At 48.3% G+C, this 25168-nt stretch overlaps 1 protein-coding gene across 2 annotated transcripts in view; it reads left to right on the forward strand.

The window, feature by feature from the left end:
* PDPK1 (3-phosphoinositide dependent protein kinase 1) overlaps window positions 1-18220 on the forward strand; it is a 92762-nt gene extending 74542 nt beyond the window's left edge. For both annotated transcript variants that reach the window (XM_036309790.1, XM_036309789.1), the window contains 5 exons: window positions 592-765; window positions 4387-4604; window positions 10131-10188; window positions 11776-11928; window positions 12621-18220. In XM_036309790.1, the coding sequence (XP_036165683.1) occupies window positions 592-765; window positions 4387-4604; window positions 10131-10188; window positions 11776-11928; window positions 12621-12737 (720 nt within the window). In that variant the 3' untranslated portion in view covers window positions 12738-18220. The remainder of the gene's footprint in view (window positions 1-591; window positions 766-4386; window positions 4605-10130; window positions 10189-11775; window positions 11929-12620) is intronic.
* The last annotated feature ends 6948 nt before the right edge of the window (window positions 18221-25168 follow it).

Here is a 25168-nt window from a genome sequence, read left to right on the forward strand (position 1 = left end):
ATAGCTTACCATCAGATAGATTCCTTGTTCTCTTTGTTATTAAAGCCAGTAAGTTCATTTTTTCCCCCTCATTTTAGAATTTTCAACTGTATATTTTAAAATAATGCTTGCTTGCTATTAATTTTGAGTTGTGATTCCTTTTCACCTGTGAGAGGGAAAGGAACAGAAACTTGAGACAAGTAAAAGGAACCCCAGAAGGTGACAGTCTGTCCCTGGCCCATGGTGGGACCAGGTGGGATGGGATGCAGGAACTTTCTATTTCTAGGAGGTACTGGGAAGTTAAAGGAACTACTCAAAAAGAACTTTTTTTTTTTAATATACTTTTATTGATTTCAGAGAGGAAGGGAGAGGGAGAGAGATAGAAACATCAGTGATGAGAGAGAATCATTGATTGGCTGCCTCCTGCACACCCCCTACTGGGGCTCGAGCCCACAACCTGGGCATGTGCTCCTGACCAGAATCGAACCTGGGACCATTCAGTCCGCAGGCTCACTCTCTATGCACTGAGCCAAACAGCCCAGGGCTCAAAAAGAACTTTTATCAGAGTTACTTTTTAACCCTAACACTGACATGTCTTGACATTTATTTAAGGTTTTAGATGCCACAAAGCGATTAGGCTGTGAAGAAATGGAAGGATATGGCCCTCTGAAAGCTCATTCATTTTTTGAATCCATCACATGGGAGAATCTGCATCATCAGACACCTCCGAAACTCACCGCTTACTTACCAGCCATGTCGGAAGATGATGAAGACTGCTATGGAAACGTAAGCTGGCTCATGTGTGTCAGAACAACCCAGGCAGAGATGGATTCTGCTTGTCATACTTTGTGAAAATGGTTCCTCTGTGCTTAGGAAGTTTGTGCCCATTGACCACAGGACTCTGATTCATGGGATGAAGGGCTCAAGGGGAAGCCGGCATAGATCTGGACACTTTGCAGCCCAAATCTGAGTCTCTTACCGAGACTGAGCCTTACTAAGTGGCTTTAGTCCGTGAGTCTGCCCCGAGTACAGGTCATCAGGCCCTGGGGTGGTCGAGTCCCTTTTTCTCATTTTTTCTAGATAATTTTTACCCACAGGGATTGAACCAGAGGCAGATAGTGGGTGAGGGAGTCTGGAGCTAGTGGGAGCAGCACCCTTCACTTTTTCCCCTGGGCTCCTGGTGCTGTCTCTCCTGGTGGGCATCTTTCTTATGCTCTTGGCTGGTGTTTTTATAATCATATGTCTAAAAACATTCTGGAATGCTTCTGATCTTTCCAAGAGAAGCCTAGGGTGCTGTTGCTTTGAACTTTTTGGGACATGGCATTGAGGATGGACATTGGTCAATGTCAGCTTTTAGTTCCTGGTAAAAGCAGGAACTGTGGTACAAGCCCAAGGGGTGTAGCACCTGGCATGTGTGGGAAGTTGTAGTCACAGCTTGAACTCAGATGTAGGTGTAAGTACACTTTGTTCTTTAAATTTTTCTTATGGAAGCATGTGGAATTGGACAGAGGAGTACAAGGAGCTGCAGTGCATCCACCATCCACCTTCAAGTGTTTTCTTACCATCATTGGTAGTCCATTTTTCTGGCTTGAGTTCTGTCACTGTGGCTTATTCTAACCAGTTATGTGTAGAGTTCCACTTTCGTTGATGTGGGAATTCTAGACTTTAAGAGAGTCATCCAGAGCCAAATTAAAATTATTACTGGTATCACCTCTCGAAGATCAAGAGCTCCTTATGTCTCCCGCTTATCGTTGTAAGCAACACATCCCCCTTTGCTTATCCTGAAATATCCTTTGTGCCCAGACTTGAAGGAAGCCTGACCTGCTTCCCCTTGCAGTAGCTGCGGCCTCCGTGTTTGCAGACTGCAGAAGGCTCATCCCCAGGACTTCCTCCCCCGGCCTTGTTATTCCTAAGGCACAGACAGTAGGAGTATGTTAGTGTCTCCCGTCAGTGCCTTTGGCAGGGGTGTCCGGGGAAGCAGCACGTTTGGCTGACTGAGCTCTGATGGAGGGCACAGCTGTCTCGGATCTCAGTGTCTGGGGAGCTCAGCTTCATGTGGCCTGTGTGTGTATGTGCATGTGCGTGTTTGTGTATGCGTGTACACACACTTGAGTGTCTTTTTTAGGCCCTCTGCTGTTTTATTGCCTTCGCCATGTCAAGAGCTCTGACTTCTTGGTACTCAAATGTTTCCATCTCAAACTGGCTCTACAGGTTAACAACTTATTGTTAGGTGGCTCATCCTCGGCTTTGAAGGCTGTATGGTTTGAAAGCCTTGGAAAGTATTCGGCCTGAGCTCCCTATACCACCCTTCACAATTGGACAGTTTAGTGAACCTTGAAAAAGACTTTGACCTGGAAAGGTAATCAAATACAGAGAAAACCTGCTCAAGGAGATACTCCCTCACTGCAGAGGTAGACATGTGTCACAGGAGACAATCTCACCACCCATGAGGCTCCAGGAGAGTCTAGTGTCCTTTTCAGCAGGAAGGGGACTTCCCTGTGAATGAGAGGAGCAGAAACTATCTTTATTCAGGGAGTGAAGAGAGCAGGCACCCTGTTCTCATCTGTGTTCCTACCCCATGCTGGTGGCTGATGGTGATGCTCATGTCTGGACTCCAGGTGGCCCCTGGAGAAACGTTGAGTGTTCAGCACAGTCTGGGGTTTCCTCACTCTGCGTTGGTGAGCACCTCCACTCTAGCCACTGTCACTCCTTGTCACCTGTCCTTTCTAGGTTTGGGGTTTGTGCTGCTCGTCTGTACTAGGTGCTGCTCGTCTGTACTAGGTGCTGCTGAGGGGAGAAGAATGGAGTGCAGAGATAGAGCACCTGGAGCTTTCCCTGGGACAGTACAGTGGAGCCCCCAAGATAGGACTCACCCAGCAAGCAGTGGTCATGGTGGTCAGCTAGCAGTTCCACCATGGGAGCGAGGCAGTCCCTGCATTGGAAACACGCAGGGGTCTGGTTCTGAATTCCACACTGGCCCTCAGGTTGTGACCTTGGGCCCATTCTGAGCCTTATTTCCCTGTTGCAGAAATGGAAATGGTGGTAACAGTCATCTCACTGGCTTCTCAGATTTGTTGAGACACCCACAGAAGCTTATGGAAGCCTCTGTAAGCTGAGAGACACTGCCCAGAGGTGGCCTTGGGGCAGTTTTTAGAGAGGAAGTGGAGAATGCTCCAGGAGGGGCCCCAGGAGTGTCAGTCACTAGGGTCACTCCTACCTGGGAGCCAGTGGGCAGGGCTGAGGCCGCTGTTGAAGCTGTGTGAGCACATGGGTGAAGGCTGCTTGGGCAGCACTTGAGGAGGGTGCGCTCTGGGTCTGCAGGAGGGAGTCGTCCCTCTACAGCAGCAGTTCTAAACCTGTGGGTTGCGACCCCTTTGGTGGTCGAACGACCCTTTCACAGGGGTCGCCTAAGACCTTCCTGCATATCAGATACTTACATTATGATTCATAACAGTAGCAACATTACAGTTATGAAGTAGCAACAAAAATAATTTTATGGTTGGGTCACAACATGAGGAACTGTATTTAAAGGGCCAGAAGGTTGAGAACCACTGCTCTAGAGACAAGGAACTTGGAAGGATGCACTGCATTCTCATCTCACCTGTTTCTGGTGACGTCTTTCCTTTTCCTCTTTGTTAGCCATGGAGAGGCTGGGTGCCCACTTCTCTCCAGGTCTTTGCTGGGGCTCCCTGGCCCGTTCAGCAGCCTAGGAGTGTGCGAGTGCACAGCCCCTGCCTCTTGGTACATTTGTGAGTCAGTCCATTTTCTGTCACCAGTGTTTGTAGTTTTCTCCAGAATAGCAGGCAACTCTGTCTGTGTCAAGCTTAATTAATCTTTGCTGAGATGAAAAGGAGTGTATTTTTATTTTTAATTGAACTCAGTCACATTGGAATATATAATGACAGCCATAGACTCAGAGACATAGGACCACAGGGCTAAAGGAGGAGGGCTCTGAACTCCTGCCACTGAGCCTCTGTACCCCGGAGGGTGGGTTCTCTGGGGCCATAGGTGCCCATCCCTCCTCTTCCCAGAAGGCATCCTAACCCCCTCTGGGGGGGGCAGCATGGGGGCTTATAGAAGTTTCCCTTCCTGGAGATGAAGGCTGAGGGTTAGCTGCTCTCTGGGGTGAGCATCTTCTCATGTTCACCTCGGAAAGAGGGATCTAGACAGGCAGGATCCAGGCCTGCCTTGATTCAGTGGCCAGCCATCCAGTGGAGGAGAAAGAGCAGCCCACACTTAACAGGAGAAGCAGAACTGGGCTACAGCTCTGCGGCTCATCTCCCACCTGGGCTTTGAGGCCCTCAGGCCGTGAGCTTGCTGGTATAGCGTAGGTCAGAGTGTTGTCTGCATCTTTGGACCTTAGGGAACATTAGGCGCTGTTCTCACTTTTCCCTCTTCTCTGTGCAGTACGACAATCTCCTGAGCCAGTTTGGCTGCATGCAAGTGTCATCGTCGTCATCCTCCCACTCCCTGTCTGCCTCAGACACGGGTCTGCCACAGAGGGCGGGCAGCAACATCGAGCAGTATATCCATGACCTGGACACTAATTCTTTTGAACTGGACTTACAGTTTTCCGAAGATGAGAAGAGGTTATTATTGGAGAAGCAGGCCAGTGGAAACCCTTGGTAAGAATTTATAGGCATAAGTAGTACTCCCTTTAAAAATGCAGAGCAGAATACAGGGAATGCAAGACACGGTAAACAGAGAAAGCAGGCATCCTAGTCTTCATTACCGCTGCCTGTGAGGCTCCGCACCAGCTCACTCCTCCCAAAACTGCCAATAACACTCTGGGCTGAGGCCCCTCAAAGGGTCCAACTGGAAGTGGGTATTAAGAATCGTTGGGCAGGGAGTGAGTGCATTTGGGACTCAGCAGGCCAGGCATCTGTGTTTGGACATGATTCACCGTGATTTAATAACTGCTGCTCCTTGGTGAGATGTTTGGGGTGTTCCAGGGGTTTTGCTGTTGTAACTCATCCTCTGCACGTAGTTTTTCTCACTTGTCTGAATATTTCTTTAAAGGTGGAGTCCTGGGTGGCAGGTGGAGTGAAAGTGCACATTTAAGAAGGCAGTGCTTTTTATCTGCAGTGCTTGTGAACAACCCCCATTTCCCTCACGGTCATGCCGACCCTTGAGCATTTTGATGCTCTAAAAACAGGGTCATGTGAATTTGCATTTGATTTCTTATCAAAGCAAACATCGAGATACATTGGCCATTTGTATTTACTTGTCAAGGTACTTTGAGTCCTTTGACTTTTTTTTTGTTTTGCATTTTTTTTAAATTGACTTTATTTTTTTGTTAATCCTCACCTGAGGATATTTTTTCCATTGATTTTTAGAGAGGGTGGAAAGGATGGGAGGGTAGGGAGAGAGAAACATCGATGTGGGAGAGACATGTCCCACATGTGTTCCAACCAGGGCCAGGGATCAAACCTGCAACCCAGGTACATGCCCTTGACCAGGAATTGAAATGGCGACCCTTTGGTGCATGGGCTGACCCTGAGCCATACCAGTCCTGGGCTTCCATAAGGTTTAAGAGTATAAAGGGGTTCTGAGTTCTGAAGGTTTGAGAACTGGTGTTTTAGAGCAAACTGGCCACTTGTTCCTCCTCCACCTGCGTAGAAGCCAAGTATGGAATTCCCTCCTGAGGTGGCCACATCGGGCCTCTAGCAGGCTCACTGGGCTCTCCTGGGTTGGCTGTGTCCTGAAATGGCCCTAGCTTGCTGGTGGCTTGCATCCTTGAAACAGGTTTTCTTGGAGACTGGGTGGGGTGGGATAGGGTGATGAGGAGAGGACCCTGGCTTTGGAATCAGGAAATCCTTCAAGGGGGATTTTACACTGTCACCCCTTGTGAAATGCCTGTGACCAACTTGAGATCCTCAGCCCCTGCATTGACATCTGTAATGAGGTGATGATAAATGTGGCCTATTGTAGAGGGTTGGGTGACAGAGGCTGTGTATGATCTCAGGGCTATGGTAAAGCCTCTTGTGCATGCTAACTATATGCCAAGAGTTAGATATATCTTTAACTTAGGTCTGCTTTCATCTTTGAATCTTCAGACTGGACCTGCCAACTGCCAGAGAGAAAAAGGTGCCTAGTAGGAGTGTTTTTTTTCAGGAGAGTAGGAATTGACCTTTTGAAATAAAAAATCAAAAGGATTCTTTTAAGTAAACTTGTCAAAGTGGGTAACTAGTAGCTTGTTTAACCTAATTGGTTAATTAACCGAACGAATAGGCTGTGGTATTGACGCTGATAAGGGAGCTTCTGACCATCTCTGTCTACTCCCTTGAGTCCTGCCTCCTGGATATACCAGCGATCTACCCCAGCATCAGCTCTTCACCATCTGGAGCACCAGTGGCTCTCCTGTGTCCTGTCATTAGAGAAGCCAAGATAGGTGGCTGTGTGCTGGCAGGCATATGTGAGAGGGAGAGAGAATGTGTATCCATGTGTGTTGGAGGGGCTTGTGCCTGTCAGTGGGAGTCCTCACTCTGCAGGGACAAGGAAGGAGCTCGCATGTTTCTGTGTGGCGCCAAAATGTTCTGTTGCTGAACCATCTCGTGGCTTCCGATTCACAGTGTGAATAACAGTTGTGAAGGTGGGTGCTTCTGGTCTTTGCTTGTCTTTTGTTCCTTAGGATGGACATTATTTCCAAATTACCTTTTCAGCAGGTCCTCCTCATTTCAGGCTATTTGTGCCAGTGCTGAGTGAGACCACGCTTCCACAGCATCCACATGGCACTTGCCTGCACCCCAGTGCGTCTCCGTAGAACACGTGAAAGTTTCTATGGAGACGCACTGGGGTGCAGGCAAGTGCCATGTTTCTTTTTTCCTTTTCTTTTTTTAATTAAAAAAAAAATTTTTTGTTTTTCTTTATTTTTTATTATTTTTTTTGATCCCCACCTGAGGATATTTTTTCCTTTTTTTTTTTTTTTTTTTTTTTTTTAGAGAGAGAGAGGAAGTAAAGGGAAGGGGAGAGAAAGACAGAAACATCAATGCAAGAGAGACACATCAATTGGTTGCCTCCCACATCCTCCGACCAGGGCCAGGATTGAACCTGCAACCCAGGTACGTGCCCTTGATGGGGAATATGCTCTAACCACAGGGAAACTGGCCAGGGCAGTTTCTTTATTGAGAATTTTTGGGGTCACTTAATTCCTCCTTTGGGAATTTCCAATTTGTATCCTTAGTCATGGAGGTGTTAAGCCTTTTATGTCAGTCCCTTTGTAGATGCTCAGTAAAGTACAGATGGTTGTATTTGCTGAATGTTCTCCAGTGTGTTTGCTTGTTAATTTTGGTTATTTTTGTAGTTAAAGGTTCTCTTTGCTCTCATGCAGTCATGTCTGTTACTCTGTATGAAGGAGCTCGTTTTTGTTTCCAGCTTTAAAAAGGAACCGCTCCCTGGCCCGCCAGTGTGGCTCAGTGGTTGAGCATGGACCTGTGAACCAGGAAGTCACGGTTCGGATTCTGGTCTGAGCACATGCCAGGGTTTCAGACTTGAATCCCAGTAGGGGGCATGCAGGAGGCAGCCGATCAATGATTCTCTCTCATCATTGATGTTTCTAGCTCTCTCTCCCTTTCTCTTCCTCTCTGAAATCAATAAAAATAATTTTTTTTAATGATAATAATAGTAAATAAATAGTGGCCCTTCTCATGTAGGCTTAACCAATATCCCCTTCTTTTTTCCTTCCAGTTCTTCTTTCATTTGATTTAATATTTTATTTTTTTAAACATTTTTTTAAAATATATTTTTATTGATTTCAGAGAGGAAAGGAGAGGGAGAGAGATATAGAAACATCAGCAATGAGAGGGAGAATCATTGATCGGCTGCCTCCTGCATGCCCCACACTGGGGATCGAGCCTGCAACCCAGGCCTGTGCCCTTGACCAGAATCGAACCTGGGACCCTTCAGTCCACAGGCCAACACTCTATCCACTGAGCCAAACCAGCTAGGGCTGATTTAATATTTTAAACTGTCTCTCCTGTTAATTCATGTGAGGCTGCAAATATGCTGGAAGGTCTTTTCTTTCCTTGCTGCCTGCCAGACTTCCCTGATGGTGATCTTGTGCCCACTGGCCCAGTATCCCAGCAGCCCAGCTAACTGAGGTCGTGAACTGGCCTAGGCTTAAATTGACACCCTCCACCTGCCTGGTAAAATTAAAGTCTTCCCCTTATTAACTTGTGGTTCTTTATTATACATTGAGTTCTTAAGTAACGGGACCTGTAAGTTAGAAGAGGCTTTCTATTGGGCTCCATTGTTTTCCATGTAGTTCTGTCTTGCAGCAGAGCCTCATTAGAGCTCCTTTTCAGAAATCTCCTTGGTTTTTTCCCTTTGCTTCAAGCTTTGTTTTTGTTTGTTGTTTTTTTTTTAATATATTTTTATTGATTTCAGAGAGAAAGGAAGAGGGAGAGAGAGAGAGAGAAACATCCATGATGAGAGAGAGTCATGGATCGGCTGCCTCCTGCAAGTCCCCCACTGGGGATCGAGCCCACAACTCGGGCATGTGCCCTTGACCGGAATTGAACCTGGGACCTTTCAGTTCATAGGCCGACACTCTATCCACTGAGCCAAACCGGCTAGGGCTTGTTTGTTTATTTTTAAGTGCCTCTGAGAGTGAAGTAGTTCTTTTCCTTGTAGAGGACACAGCCCTTTTTTGTTGTTAATATTCATCTTAGTTGTTTTCAAAATCCACATGATGCTGCATCAGTTTGCTTGGGGCTCATTCCTTGGTGATGGGGTCTCAGCAAGGCAAGCCCAGTGGGCGCTGGGGTGTGGGCGTTGGTCTGGTTGGGTCAGGCTAGGCCAGGAACACTCAGTGGGAGAACATGGGTCCAGCAGCTTGGCCACTGCTTGAACATGCACTAGGTCCCAAAAGGAGCCGAAAAAGCATGTGGATGCACTCACTTACGTGCTAAAATTGTCACTGTTTGATATAACAGTTGTCTGACATGTTTTCAAATATAAAATATTTTGTTTCTACAGTAGAACCTTGGATCAGGAATTTTAGTAAAATCAGAACATCAAGCAGTAACTGTTAGCTTTAACCAGAAGAGATAGCCTGCAGACATTAAAACAACCTCTGTTAAACTCTTAGAAATCAAAGAGAACTATATTTTGCTAATCATGTGTATTAAATCAAAACCTGCATTTGCACTAGCTGGTTTGGCTCAGTGGATAGAGCGTTGGCCTGCGGACCAAAGGGTCCCAGGTTTGATTCCAGTCAAGGGCACATGCCCGGGTTGCAGGCTCGATCCCCAGTAGGGGGTGTGCAGGAGGCAGCCGATCAATGATTCTCTCTGTTGATTGATGTTTATATCTCTCTCTCCCTCTCCCTCCCTCTGAAATATATATATATATATATATATTTTAAACACACACCTGTATTTGAAGCTTTCTCTTCTAAATTCCTGCCATGTTTGAATAAAAGTGCTTTATTACTATGGTAGAAACACCAGTTGAGATTTTTTTAAAATTTTTATTTATTGAGTTTTAGAAAGAAACATGGATTTGTTATTTCACTTATTTATGCATTCATTGCTTGATTCTTATATGTGCCCTGAGTAGGGATTGAACCAGCAGCCTTGGGTATGGGGATAGCACTCTAACCAACTGTGCCCCAGTTAAGATGAGATATTCTTAAACCAAGTCCAACTTGAGTCTTTAGAGATTTATGGTCCTAAGTGGTTCAGTGGATTCTGAACACTGACTTGGGGTCCCAGCTTATGGAGGTAACATATTAACACCGGGCTTCATCCTCAGGTTGATTCCCAGCAGGCTCTGCCCTTTTGGAGGGGTTTTGTGTCTTGGTCCTGCTTTGTTTAAAGTAACGAGGATTTGTGTGATGGGCTCAGCTCTGCAGCCCTGTCTCCCTCTACCTTTCCTTGGTTGTGTGAAGGCTTCCAAGTGAGAGGGGACAGCAGGTGATATTTCTGGCCTCTGGTCCAAACGCAGATGTAAGTTCTATAAAGCAACAGTGCTTGTGTGCTCAGTTGCGTTTGGAGTTTCCTCATGTTACTGAGTTTGGATCTGTGAAGGGAGAGGCTTGGTTAAAGCCAAGTTCACAAATGCCATTGGGAGGTTTGTTTTGAAGGGAGGAGTTGGGAGAATTTCTGTCTCTGACTCATGTGAGTGCTCATTCTTGTTTTCTTCTTTTGTAGGCACCAGTTTGTAGAAAATAATTTAATACTAAAAATGGGTCCAGTAGATAAGCGAAAGGTAAGTCAGACCCCCACTGCTCCTTCCTGTGCATCTGTGTCTCCCTCCTGGTTCTTTTGTTGTTGTTAATTCTCACCTAAGGATATTTTTCCCATTGATTTTTTTTTTTTTTCTGAGTGAGTGGAAGGGAAGGAAAACAATGGGAGAGAGAACGATGTGAGAGAAACACATCAATTGTCTGCCTCCCGCATGCACCCTGACCAGGGCTGGGGATTGAACCCGTGACCTTCAGGGTGAGGGCCAACTTGCTAACCACAGAGCAACACCAGCCAGGGCTCCCTCCTGGTTCTTGATCAGGAGCATGCCTTCCTCTCAGGTCCCTGCGGTAACTTGTCGCACGTAACATCTTTCCTTCTTAGAGATCATCTCTAGATTTGATAGCTAAGGGAGATTTCAGCTATTCAGCTGTAGCAAAACAGAAGTAGAGCCTCTCTCATTTCTTCTCAGAAGCCAGGGTTCTGGTGTCTCCACAAGGCTAGGTTCACTGATAAAGTTTCTGTCCCATTGAGGAGGTTCTGCTTGACATCACCACAGTCTAATACTTCATTAGAATTTTGTTTTTTTAACTTTAAAAAGAATTTTTTTTTATTGATTTGAAAGAAGAGAGAAATATCAATGATGAGAGGGAATCATTGATTGGCTGCCTCCTGTACATTTCCTACTGGGGATTGAGCCTACAATCCAGGCATGTGCCCTGACCAGGAATCGAACTGTAACCTCCTGGTTCATAGGTCAATGCTCAACCACTGACCCACAGCGGCCGGGCCTAGAATTGTTTTGGAAAATTGTTATTTATTATGTTTTATTATTTATTTTATTTTATTATGGATTAATTTTATCAAAACATATCAGACTCCATAAATCTGCTGACCCAAGCCCTTCTTAGCTTGGGCTTGTGAAACCCATTTCTGACCCGCCCTGGGGCATCCTCAGTGGATGAGAACCTCCATGAAGGCGGGTTCTCGGGCAGAGCTCTGTGCCTCAGAATGGAGCAGAAGGCACAAGAAGCAGCGGGGCTGACAATTGATTGTGGGGCGTCCAAGTTTGCTCAGCCACGGGGACCTGAGCTGGTGGGCTGGCCTACACATGGCAGCCAAAGTCAGGGCACCTAAAATGGGGGTGAAGACATCCAGATCGCCAAAACCAAGCAGTAAGCGCTTCCAGTGATGGCGAACCTATGACACGCGTGTCAGAAGTGACACGTGAACTCATTTTTTTGATTGATTTTTCTTTGTTAAGTGGCATTTAAATATATAAAATAAATATCAAAAATATAAATCTTTGTTTTACTATGGTTGCAAATATCAAAAAATTTCTATATGTGACAGGCACCAGAGTTAAGTTAGGGTTTTTCAAAATGCTGACACTCCAAGCTCAAAAGGTTTGCCATCACTGCTCTAATCCAAGGGTGGGTCCACATGGGGGATGAGGTGTGCACGCTCCCTTTGTCCCGGGTGAGTGGATAGGTGGCTGGCAGTGGTTTTTGTACACTGAGTTACTCTGACAGTTCAGCCTCTGAGGCAGCAGTAAGCACTGTCATCACCCACTTCTGAGCCTTAACAAGCGGGGTCCTTTTTTTTTTGTCAGGGTTTATTTGCACGACGACGACAGTTATTACTTACAGAAGGGCCACACTTATATTATGTGGATCCTGTCAACAAAGTCCTGAAAGGTGAAATTCCATGGTCACAAGAACTCCGACCAGAGGCCAAGAATTTTAAAACCTTCTTTGTCCACACAGTAAGTTTGTCTCTATAGATTCTCCTCTGCAAGGCAATTGGAGGCCTTTGTACTTCCATTTGAAGCATCCAAATACTGTAGCCCAAGGAAGGAGCTGGAGTCCAGGCACTTGTCTCCCCCTTTCCCACGTCTCAGGGCCCCACGTTCCTGGCTTAGTCCTGAGCTGAGCTGGGAGACACCTGTGCTTGTTTTTTTACTTTGGGGGTGACCTGAGGGATCTGTAAGTCATCACCTGCATATTTAATATCTGCACGTATGTGGAAGGAAGAAATCCACATGTTCATGTGCTTCCAGAGGTACCTGCAGTGGCTGCAGTAGGACGGCGGTCTCCCTCCCTCCCTCCCTCCCTCCCTACCTCCCTCCCTTCCTTCCTCCCTTCCTTCCTTTTAATATATTTTTATTTCCGAGAGGAAGGGAGAGGGGGAGAGAGATAGAAACATCAGTGATGAGAGAGAATCATCAATTGGCTGCCTACCTGCACACCCCCAGTCGGGGGATCAAGCCCACAACCTGGGCATGTGCCCTGACTGGGAATTGAACTGTGACCTCCTGGTTCATAGGCGGGCGCTCAAACACTAAGCCACACTGGCCAGGTGATGGTTTCTTTCTATGATTTCTCCCCAACAAGTTGAGGTGCTGGTCTTGGGGAGACTCAGTTCTTTGAGAACATTAAATGGTTTCTTTCTCTGCAGCCAAACAGGACGTATTACCTGATGGACCCGAGCGGGAACGCTCACAAATGGTGCAAAAAGATTCAGGAGGTGTGGAGGCACAGATACCAGAGTCACCCAGACACCACCGTGCAGTGACAGCCCGCAGCCCTGCCCTCGCTGCCAGGACACGCGCCCCAGCGCAGCTCATGGCTATCCGGGACGCTTCCAGACCACCTCCCAGCCATCTCAAGGGGAATGTAGACAGTGGAACCTTGCAGCTTTTTTATTTAAAAGAAAAGAAGAAAAAAATACCCAACAACACAAAGAACAAAACCAATAATGAACAGGAATTCAGGGTCGCTTTGCTTGCTCTCTGTGCTCTATGGAGGCCTCCCCGAGCTGTCCTTGTTGCCAGCACCCAGTGCTGTGCACGTCTACCTGATTCCCACCTGGACCAGTGGACCAGTGTCACCAGCTCTCCACCGTGCACCCCGGTCACCTGCTGGTCTTGCTGTGGCCTAGGGGACAGGGTGTATCTCTGGGCTCTTTCTGCCCCCTAGATGATCGTGGAACTCTTCACCAGGGAGTTGTGTGTGCTCTGCAGGGGACGGCCTCTGATCTCCATGGGGTGGGAGGGTTCTTGGCTTTTGTCTGTGTGCTCTTTTCCTCATGTCCCTAGATCATGGCCCATCTCCTGTGCTGCGGGCCCTTGCTTTCCTCCTGGAGTAGCTCTGGCTACAGGATTTCTGTCTGCAAGTGCTCCACATGTTGTGACTGCCAGGTAGGCTCCCAGTGGTGAGAAGTGGAACAGGCTGTTGGGTGAAATACAAGCCACTGCCTGCAAGGTTCCAATCCATCATCCCGTGGAACGGTGGTGCCCTCCGGGGCTGGAACCCATGCACACGGCTGCAGGGAGCACAGTCAGCAGTGGGCCCGGTTAGCCCCAGCTGCACCAGCAGACGGCTCTGCCGGCCTCATGATACCAGGGCAGCAAGGCAGACAGGGCCTGGTGGTCTCCACGTGGAGGAGTGAGATCTGATGAGCCTTTCTGAGAGTTTGTTAAAGGTTGAAGTGTGCAGGACTCCCCCAGACCAGTTACTTAGGAGCCAGGAGACTCCTCACAAATTGGACGGTACTCAGTCATCTGGGTGGTGGGAGGAGTGCAGGCTCCCGGCCAGCACACGCACCCTTTTCATGTTGTGATTGAATATGCTCACAGCCTAAAATTCTTACATCCCAACAGTGAGAATCTAATGCCTTCTCATGGTGCCAGGTCATCTGGTCTCCATCAAGTGGACTTTGCCTGGGAAAGAAAGAGTTAACTCGCCTGGCACTTGAACCCAAGCGCCCAGCCTGCTCTCCTTCCATTTCAGGTTCCCTCCTTTCAATGCTTAGAGGCAGCTCCTACTCTACTGTGACCTACACATGGTCCAGATCCTGCTAGTTCTTTGATTTTCTTTGCTGCTGCTCCCCAGACAGTGGGTCTTGGCTGTTCCTCTCCCTACCCAGGTGTCCCTGGAGGGCAGTCCTCTGTTCCAGGGGGAGAGGAGCAGGCCCTGCAGGCTGCTCCCAGGGGATGGACACCTTTCCTTTTCCTTTAGACTTTCACCAAGGCACTAGCCAAAGGCTCACACAGGAAAGCCCCTCACCACTGCCCTGTCTCCTGTCTCAAACACACCATTCATCCCCCTCTGTGACCAGTGGTCCCGATGGAGAGGAGCCGCCTTTCTCACAGTGAGTGATAGGAGTGGCTGTTCTTAAACTGGGCAGGAGCGTGGATGTGGGGGTTCACTGTGCTGGGCAGGGAGAGGGCTGAGCAGAGGTCGTAGCCAGGTTTGCTGGTGGTTTCTGTTCGGGCATGTCCTCTGCTCTGTGAAATCTGAGAGAAAGACGGACAGCTCACATCTGTCTGGGGGAGGGGCGGGGGTGCCCTTAGCGCAGACTCCCTCTATGCTCCCCTTTCCTCACGTTTGAAAGGCCTGTGTTCATCTGCTTTTCAAAAAGTGAGTCTGACTTGCCCCTTCCAAGAATTTCACTCCAGGCTTCCTCCCATATTGACATTTTACTCTTCTCAGAAACCCTGCCTGTGTGTGTGCGGGTAGAAGGGTGAGGAACCAGTTTCTGTGCAGCATCACCTCAGGGGTCTGGTTACAGGGAACCGAGCGCGGCTGGTATTTGTGTTTAATAAGGGCACTCAGCCGGCTGCTCACGAGACAAGGCCTCCATGCATTCTGCCTTCTGGATAGCGCCACTACCTCCTGGGCTTAACCAACAAGCTCCATCTTAACCTCTGAAACCAGGAAATGAGGGGTTCAGGGTTGAGCTCGAAGTTGACAGAGCTGCAGTGACTGCCCTCGGCCGGCCGAGCCAGTGTGAGCTGAGCCCTGCTCTGTAAGCCAGCTTTCTCTGTTCACTGAGGCCTCTTGTTTTTTTTTAAGGCCCACGTGTAATCTTCTCTTACCCATACTCCCGCCAGCTTTAATTTTATCTAATTTATCCTTACAGCGATCGTCTTGGCATCAGGTGCCTTACATTCTGAGATGTGGACAAGGGTCTGTGTACATACACAGACATACCTGGAAATATGAACGTGGATTTATCCAAAGTGAGAAAGAAAATGCCCTGTTGTTTAATAGATCCAGGAGCCATGTGTCTTAGAGTCAGCAAAGACAAGTCAAACCAAGTACCACCAACTGCAGACAGTCCCTACCATGCAGCCTCTCGCACGGAGGGGAGGGCAGCTAGGAGGTCTGTGCTCTCCACTGTGCCTTGTTGGTCTCTGGGAATGGAGGAGACTGGGTTTGCACAGGAGGTTTCCTCCCCTCTTTCTGTGGACCTGACCAGGGCCACGGGCAGTGGGCAGCCCCCTGTGGAGTGCAAAGCCCCGCCAATGATTGGCACCATTGACTGCCTGCTATTCTGAACCTAACTAACAGCTCGTGACAGACTTGCTTTTGACAAAATGGCTCTGTGGTCATGCCAAAGCTGGCGAGAACTACACCTACTCCAGCCCTCTTGGCCCAGCCTGAAGGGATTGCAGGAGATGGCCCCATGGCGCACACACATACCAACCCCAACCCGGGGCAGGGGGCCCTGGGTGACTCCGAATTTTCTTAAAACATTTGTTTTCTTAAAAAAAAAAAAGGCAGAAAAGACCACTGTAAACATTTTGGTGTATAACCTGTCCTCCCTCCGCCCCAGATTTGTTTGCTTTTTTCATCTAAACTGGGAACATAAAAGACATGCTCTTTGTTATTGGTTTTTAGTGTGAGCGGAAGGGAGAGAAACTTCAGGTGAGAAAGAAACATACATCGGTTGCCTCCTGTACACCCCCCAACTGGGGATTGAATCTGAAACCTTTATATGTGCCCTGACCAAGAATGGAACCCTCGACCCTTTGGTTCACAGGACGATGCTCCAACCAACTGAGCCACACCGGCCACGGCCAATGTATACTGTTGTGCATCGAGCTTTTTTCACTTTTATTTTATCTTAAGCATTTCCCCATGTCATGAAGAATGATTCCGAAGCATTGTTTTTAATGATTGTACAGTTGAATGGCTATAAATCTTATAATTTATTTCCCTGTTATAAAACATTTAGGTGGTTTCTAGTTTTTCACTATTTAAATAATGCTGTGATGACTGTCTTTCTAAATCTTTGATTTTTTACTCTGACCCCTTCTACCCCCATTCCCACAAGTAGTATTTTTGAGTAAAAGTTTGTTTCAGAGGTGGTATTAATTTATTTCTGTCTGATCTGTTGCTTAGATGCTCAGAGTTCTAGAACAGGACCTGCTTAGTTGCTTCCTGCAGATTTTGAAGAAATGAATGAATTTCTGGTAAACTGTATTGAAACTCTTATTCAAACAGTGTTTGAATAAGATTGCTCTTTTTCTTTTTTAATGCTAAAAATGATGTCATTGCTGCAGTATTTTTGTGACAGATTTTTCCAAAAGTCAATTTCCTCATCTTCATTGAAAGAACCTGGTGTGCTGGCATGTTAGTTACTTCCCCCCCTGCTGCCATGGCTTTCACGTGCTTGGTGATATTTTCAGAGTCTTGTACTTTGTGTCCACAATGGTACTGAACTTGCATCTGCACAGTCGGGAGATAGAAAGTGCTGACCTGATCTTGCCACATGCTTAGTGGGTGATTTGTAATTAAGTTTATAGACTTGGAGTATGCTGGGCCGTTTGGAATCAGTGAAAAAGCGAAAGCTCTACTTGGAAAAAAACCACAGACACAGTTGTGTTTTACAGAAGTGTGTGTGCCCCCCTCCCATCTCCCACCTCCAGCTCTTCAAATCCTGGGACTCTGTCAGAGGGTCTTGGTTCAGTAGCACATGGCCAGGCTTTTTCGTGGTAGAAAGTGAGTATCCTGGCTAAGGACTTCCCTCTCCTCACCCACAGTGTAGCAGGTTGTCTAGTTGTCTTCACGGCCAGACCACCCAAATTCGGTTTCGTTCTTAATTTCTCCACTTTACTTTGGGGTCCATTGGTTCTGAAGGGAAACAGGCATGAGAAATTTTTCTAGGTACCATGCTCAGTGCCACATGACTCCGCCAAAGACTGTGGCTGAATTGCACAGAATTAGGTCTCCCACCCTCCTCTGAATCTTCAAACCCCCTCCCTTGGCCAGTCTAGACTGAGGATGCAGTCGCCAGGAGTTTGGAGATGGTATTGTTCGTGGAGATGTTGCCATACATGCTTTTCCCTATTCTTTCTTTTCATATCCAAACCTAACCTGAACGGATGGTGACTCAAGTGGGTATGGCCCTGCCTCTTGGGCAGCCCACCGGGCAAGGGCTGTAAGCCAGGGCAGGAGTCACTGCCTGAGCCTCAGGGGCACAGGCTGCTGGCAGGGTTGTAATCCGGCTGCCTGTGGAGAACTGGTCTGGGGAGGAAGCTGTTCCAGCAAAGAGCAGTTTTCTCTCCGGCTCTGACAGCTGTGGTGTGCCACTGAACAAGCCTTCGTACCCCTGAACTTTCCCCGTCAGTCATTTCTTCAATACGAGGAAACGCCAAACATTATGTACAGAGACCTATGTACAAAAGGCAAACCTTTTTAAGCTGTGTAATCCACTCTAACCTGTCTAGCTGAAGGACCGTGGGTAGGGTTCATTTTGCAGGGGACAAGCCTCTATCACCATCATAGGTTTGATTGGACGTCGGCATAATTTACTTCCGTGGTATTTAGAGCTGCTGTACCTGTTCCTTGACACAAAATCGGACGAGGCAATAGTCTGTTAGTTGTCTTTCAGGTTGGTGGCAGTCACTTAGAACATGTGTGATATTCTCTACCTGGTCTGTAGCTGTAACTGTGATGTACAGGCAAAGCAAAAATTAAAAAAAAAAAAAAACTTATGAAAAACAAATAATGCAATGATATTAGGATATACACTTTTGTATTTTTATTCTTATATAAGATTATTTGCTGGCTATTGTTGGCCTCTAATTCAGTCTGTGTTATTTAAAATCTAATATATGAATTATTTGGATTGAATTCATGTTTGGGGCCAGGTTGTTATATGTATTGATGTACAGCCTTGAATGTGAATAATTATTGTAAACTATATTTTACAACTTTTTCTCTGGCTTTATTATATAAATTTTCTATTTGGTCAATGATTTAATCATATCATAATTTAATGAATCCTTTTTTCCCCCAAATATTTGTGCTTTAGATGTAGTTGCTGGATGATGAATTTTACACATATGCGAGGTAGTCTTGTAATAAAAAAGCATGAAGAGTGTAGACACTCGCTGCATAGCTTTTCCTTTGGCCGGGGATCTGGAGTGGGCGTGAACTGGATTTGGGCCAGAGCAGTTGTCAGTGCACAGCACACGCTGGACTGAGGCCGGTGAGTTCATCTTGAGCCCCAAGCCAATGGATCGCAGGCTGCATGCACATGGCTGGGGGTGGGAATGGGGAGAGGCACAGCCTTCCACTTTTCCGGACTTGCACCCCAAGTGAGGCGGGGGCTGGCACTGAATGTGCTGGACAGCTCGGACGACCTTAGTAAAAGCCAATGCTTCTGGTGCAAGGTAGCAAGGTTTAATGGAATCACGGCAAGGAATGTTAGCGAGCTGCTTCCCCTGCTGTATCCCAGGACGGGGTGCCTGGCCCAGCGTCTAACTCAACCTGCTCAGCATTTACTTCCTCAGCATCTGGCATATGCTGTCCCGGGATCCAAAGTCTTACCTGTACCTTTTGTGCCAGGCCAACCTCAACCTGGACTCCGGAGAGGTGAGCATGGCCCGAACTCCCCTTGTCCCCCGCTCCACTCAATACCCCAGACTCCCTGCCCTGGGCCTGGGAAAGAGGCTGACACTCTGGCACCTACTCCTTTCCAGGATCCTCAGCTGCTCCCCCTCACATCTCCTTCTAGCCCTCACTGTTCTACGGGGAGGAGGTTTTCCTCGCTAGACTATGTGGCCTCTGGTGTGTCAGCACCTTCTCTTCTCCGTCCCAGTGCACTTCCTGGGTTTGGAATCGGAGAACCCTGGCGTCCTTCGCTTTTCACTTTCCAGACGTTTGACTTGATGCTGGCAAGGGGCAGGTGACACGGTCACTCGTCTTCCCTTCCCAGTGACTTGCATTTAGAGAATTGGTGCTTTATTGTGTCCAGCCACAACACGCACCCCGTTTAGCATTCTAAGACGGTGATGTCCATAGAGTGCTATTTCAGAGGGAATGTTGTTCATCCTAAGGGGTGGGTTAGGGGTTCATGGAAGGGCCAGGTGGGAAGTCTTTCTCAGACTGCCTTCTAACTATCCTAGTTCTCCCAGTGCCCTAGCAAAAGGATAGGAATTTCCAGGCTGGTTTGCAGCTTGCCTTTTGTATAATATAGTGTTCACACTGTTGTTCCAGATGGGAATAGAAAGTAAGTTATCTTGTTGGTGACCTTTAAAAGGCTGTGGTTAAGGCAGAGTTTCTCGGAACTGTGCAAGCTGCATAGGATTGAAACTCAGAAAAGGCTGTTGGAAAATAGTTATTACCTATATTCATCCTCGGGAATTCACAAGCCTTCCTCTTACTTTCCTGGGTCTTTCGGTTGGGCCTGTGCAGTAGCACTTGGCTTCCTTCCTTGCCAGCCCAGCACTTGCCAGGCATAAGGCTTCCCCAAAACTTCACGTCCTTCACGTTTGAGAGGCATGCCAGAGACCATCCTCAGGGTGGCATGACCTGTGATCAGGAAACCAGAACTCTTGAGTTACTGCAAAACCACCACTCGTGGGTAAAGTCAGAGTTTGAGATGCCAGTCCTGGTCCTCTCCCTCCCCACCTTCCACCCCACGCCCCCACTCCTCATATTTCCTTTGCTCATTTGAGCAAGTTCTCTGAGAGAACTGACCTCCCAGAAAATGACAGTCATCTGCAGGATAGAAACAGGCTTTCGTGAGCTATGATTTTCCTTTTATAGTGTGGGTGTATGTTTTACTGTTTTGTTTTTATTTTTAAACAGTGGGTCTTAGTGGTCATTCACCAGCATCTCTACTCCAGCGTTCCTGTTTTGAATATTGAGTCAGATTTTAAATTGCTCTTGTCCTTCGAGTTGTTTTGAGGCAACGGATGTCTATTCAACACTGAAACAACTGATACTGAGCCAGTTAACTATAGCTTGCACAGTTAAGTCCATTCGTCCCTTTATTTGACTGTTTCAAGACTACTTTAAAAATTCATGCTTTACTGTAATAGTTCTCTGAGGGAGGGTAATTAATCTATCAGAATATGTCTGTGTTGTTGCTTTTCCAGTTATCATCCACTTAGCCATATTTGTTTGCTAAAATGTAAAACGAATTTATAACCTGAAGGTAATGTAGCAGTTACAGTTTCTGTCTCATAAAATAAAATAGTTGATAGTAAATAAGGGTTAATTTTAGTCACAGATAATGTGAGTTTGTCAGAAAGAGTAATGCTAATTCACATTAGTCATAGTAGTGGGATTTTTTTAATTCAAATGAGAAAATGTGTGAGATCCTTGGTCTCTTAGTTTCTTTCTCCTTGGTTTTGAAGAAAGAATGTCCCAGAGCCCTGGCCAGGGGTGGTTCAGTTGGTTAGAGTGTCATCCTGTACACTGAAAGGTCTCGAGTTTGATTCTTGGTCAAGACACATACTAGTTGTGATGGGTATGTACCCTGATAGATGTTTCTCTCTCTCTCTTTCTAAAGTCAATAAAACATATCCTAGGGCAAGGATTTTTTTAAATTACAACAACAACAAAAATGTCCCAGAGAGTCACTAAACCCTGAGAGAGGATTCTGAGGATTCGGGAGAGGGGAGGATTACGGAGTTGGGCACTGGGCTAGTGTTTATTGAGCACCGGGCTTGCAGAAGGTGGTGCTTGGATAGGGGCTGGGTGGGGAGATCTAGGGGAGGACTTCCAAGGGTTTGGAGGTCCCTGGGAGAGTGCCTGTGGCCTGCTGTTAAGGGAAGAATGTCTGGTGGGGAGCTCAGTCAGTGAAGCCATGTGGGAGAGTTGGAGTTACAGGACATTTTCAGAGTGCTTTTTTAGGAGTGGGCAGGCGGGTTGCTAGGGGAGGTGGGGAGCTGGGCTACGACTGGTCCCCCTTCCCCTAAGTCTTCACATTCCCTCTCTCAGGACTGAGCTTGAGTGGGACCCAGTGCCCACCATCCCCTACCTTCTTGTCTCAAGTTCTGACTCTGGGCCCATTGCCACCATGGGTTCTCTTTATGGACAGTGTAAGTGTGAATTCTCTTCCTCCTGGGGCTTCCTCCATGGGGCTGAGTCTGTCCTGGGTCACTGTTCTCTTCCAGGTTCCCTTAGGGGCTGGCCAGGTGTAATACTCCTTCCCGGAAGTGCTTCGTAAATACTTGCTGTGTGATTCACTTTGGCTGTGTCTCTGTATTCCAGATACCTGGCCCATAGGTACTAATGAACAGGTTAGGCCTTGTTTAGAGCTGAATCAGCCGTTTCAGTGTGGAGATACTTTAGGAGTTTGAGGGCAACAGGAAATACGACTACTTGTTGGTGGGTAAACCACTCAGATGAAGGAAGATTTGAGGGGATTTGGTCTCTGCGGCTGAGCCCGTCGGGAGAAAGCTGGGGTTGCCCATTTGCTTTGGTCCTGACAGGGCCGCTGTCCTGGCTTTGGGGCTGCAGATTCTGTGGCGGCAGATGGGTCTTTGAGGGGAGGGGCCATCATGGTGCTTCTGATGACTTGCCCTTTTCAGTTCTTTGCTTGGGCTCACTCCAGGTGTACTTGGTGTTGGCAAGAGTCAGGATTGGAAAGATAGTGAAAGGAATTTTAAAGACGGGGCTAAGTGATGGGGCTGTGGGTGGAAATACGATATTTTAAGCCACTTGGCAAGAGAAGTGGGGATTATTCTGAGTGGAAATGGTAGATTGTTTAGTGTAACTAGATCAGAGGTGAAGGGCGAACTGGCCGAATTCTTAAGCGTGTCTCCCATCCTGATGAGAGCTGTGCGCCGGCCTGTCTGAGGCCACGAGTGGGTGTCCTGAGACACTGGTGCGTGTCAGTTCACACTTCGCTGGAGGATGGGGCTCTGGGTCCGTTCTTAGCCCTGACCACGCCTCGAGGTCGGCTCAGGACCTGAGGGAATGGGCCCCTGTGTCCTGGGAGTGGTCCTCCTCCCCTAGTACAGCAGGTGCTTGCTCCCAGACGAGTGGTCACCTCTTCACAAGGTGCCCAACCGGAAGGCTCCTCTGACCTGAGCCAGCCCTAGAGTCAGTGCTGGAAAGTTCTAAAAAGGAGTGAGGAGAGCTTGCTTCAGGGCACCGGCCCCCAGGCCATGAGCTGTCCCACCCGCAGTCATCTGGGGGGAGCGGGAGGAAGTGGTGTCGGCCACACAGCAGTTCCTCTTTCTGCCCCGTGAACACGGATCCTTCAGTTCCTCTCCTCCAGCAGCAGTGACTGGTGTTAGTTTAAGCAGCGGTCAGAACACTGACTTTGCCAATAGACTTGTAGGGGAACAGAGATGCCTCCCTGTGGCCAGGTTGTCAGTGGCTGCTTTCACCTGTGAGCGGTGCGCCTGGCTCCTTTCCAGGGACTCTCCGGGTCAGCACTCACTGGGCCAGCAGTCGTCCAAGTCCTCTAAAGGAGCTGGTTGCTTGGCACCAGGGAGGGTCTGTGTGGCCTGGGTGTCAGCAGGCCTCTGAGCACCAGTACTCTCACCGGGTCTTAATTGCCATCTGCCCCCACACTACAGAGCACCCAGAACATTCCAGTCTAGAATTGGTGGGATGTGGGCATTGGGTGGGATGGAGCAACCCGGCTGGTACTCTGGCCCTGACCGACTCCGCCCACAACTTAATTGGCTGTGTGGCTCCGGGCAGGTTAATGTGCCTCTCTGTCATGGCGGGCGGCCTTGTGAGCCTTAAGGAAGATGACTGGAACACCTGCCCTGCCAGTGCTTGGAGCTGGGTTACTGCCGTCCGTAGAGTCGGCTCTTAATAGTCTTCATCTTCTGTTCTTTTAGAAAGAATGTTCCAAAGTGCTTTCGTCTCCCCTTCATGATGTCTTTTGTTAATGTCTCTTACACAGCCTCACTGGCTTACCCAAACCCCGTGGTGCCAGCTCCCACCTCAGCCACACACACCCGGCCTCCCCTGCTTCCTGGCTCCTCTTCGTGCTGTCCACTCAGAGCCCCTGGCTGGTTTTAGGACAGGTCCTGGAAGGCCAGTTCCTGCTGCGGGCACAGGAGCCTGTGCCTGGGGAGGGGCACCGGTTCCTGGGCAGTCACTGAGGTTTCTTGCAAGAAACTGGAGAACATGCTCCCGAGTTCGCCTGCCCTGGTGGCGTGTGTTGGGAGAGGCTCAAGGCATCCGGGCGGCACCTAAGTGGGGGTGCACCCACGGTCTCTCCCACAGTTGTGTTCTGGTGGGCTCTGGTTTCCTCAGCATTGGGCCTCCAGGATCTTGGCCTGCTTGGCAAGTGAGTTCAGGTGTGCGGAGATGGTTCTGGAAGGATGAGCTGTGCCAGCCACTCATTGCCGATAGATAGGCTGAGGTATCTCAAAACAGATAAAGGGCGCTGAGTCCCAGGCAGTCCTAGTTAGTTGTTTAAAAAAATCTTCCACCAAAAATTTTTTTTAAAATATATTTTATTGATTTTTTACAGAGAGGAAGGGCGAGGGATGGAGAGTTAGAAACATCGATGAGAGAGAAACATCGATCAGCTGCCTCCTGCACACCTCCCACTGGGGATGTGCCCGCAACCCAGGTACATGCCCTTGACCGGAATCGAACCTGGGACCTTTCAGTCTGTAGGCTGATGCTCTAGCCACTGAGCCAAACCGGTCAGGGCCAAAAAATTTTTTTATTGTGAGAAGTACCAAAAGCCACAAGCCCAAAAGTATAAGAATTAAATAGAACACATAATTTTTATACAGCTTTCTATACAAAAGTTTAGGAGGGGGTTAGGGAGCAGGGGAGCCACAGGCCTGCCCGTCAGCCCCAGAGCGAAGGAAGCGTGGACTCTGCACTGGATCCGCCAGCAGGGCGGAAGAGAGCAGAGGCCACCTGGGAGCCAGCAGGGCGGTGGCCGTGGAGTCAGCTGGTGGTGAGGGCTCAGGTGCCTCGAGAGAGCAGTGGGCCAGGTATGAACCCCTGGCTGGTGTCTTGTCTGCAGTGTCCTGCCTCCTACCTCTGAGTGGCTGGTGCCCAGGGGGACTGGAGACTCTGGCCCTGAGGAGGCCCATTCCCAGGCTGGCAGAGCCCCCACAGAGTGTTTGCAGCCAGGGCCCCTGGGTTCTTATAACTGGTGCCTCAGCCCCAGGGGGGTCATGATTCCCACCTTTTCCGTCTCTAGTTGATTTTTTTAAATATTTTTTTTATTGATTTCAGAGAGGAAGGAAGAGGGAGAGAGAGCTAGAAACATCAATGATGAGAGAGAATCATTGATTGGCTGCCTCCTGCATGCCCCCTACTGGAGATTAAGCCCGAAACCCAGGCATGTGCCCTTAATCAGAATTGAACCTGGGACCCTTTAGTCCTCAAGCTGACCCTCTGTTCACTGAGCCAAACCAGCTAGGGCATGATTTTGTTTTTAAAATACATTTTTAATTGATTTCATGGAGGAGGGGAGGAGAGAGAGAAACATCAGTGATGAGAGAGAATCATTGATCGGCTGCCTCCTGCACACCCCCTACTAGGTATCGAGCCTACAACCTGGGCATGTGCCCTTGACTGGAATCAACCCGGGACCCTTCAGTCCGCAGGCCGACGCTCTATCCACTGAGCCAAACCAGCTAGGGCTCTAGTTGATTTTCTAATGCCAGCAGTTATATGTTAAACACCCACACTCATAGTCACATGATATTTGCAGGGGATTTACATGCAGGAGCTTTGTACCTGAGATGTCTCTCGGGAGGGAAGTACCTGACAAAACCGGACAGATGGATGTCCCCTTGCCTTGTGACGTAAATGTTCATAGCAGCTGTGACCTGGGCAGGTGGCAGGTCCACCATGGCTTTCTGCTCACGACTGTCCTCCGCCCTCGGGTGATGGTCCCTAAATGGGTCGGGTCCTGCTGAACTGAATGGGGCCCTGTGAACCATCTCCATATTCCTGGAGCTTGGTGGCACTCCCTCAGATAATCTGAGG

This window comes from Myotis myotis, unplaced genomic scaffold (genome assembly GCF_014108235.1).
Source record: "Myotis myotis isolate mMyoMyo1 unplaced genomic scaffold, mMyoMyo1.p scaffold_m19_p_5, whole genome shotgun sequence".
Classification (NCBI taxonomy): Eukaryota; Metazoa; Chordata; class Mammalia; order Chiroptera; family Vespertilionidae; genus Myotis; species Myotis myotis.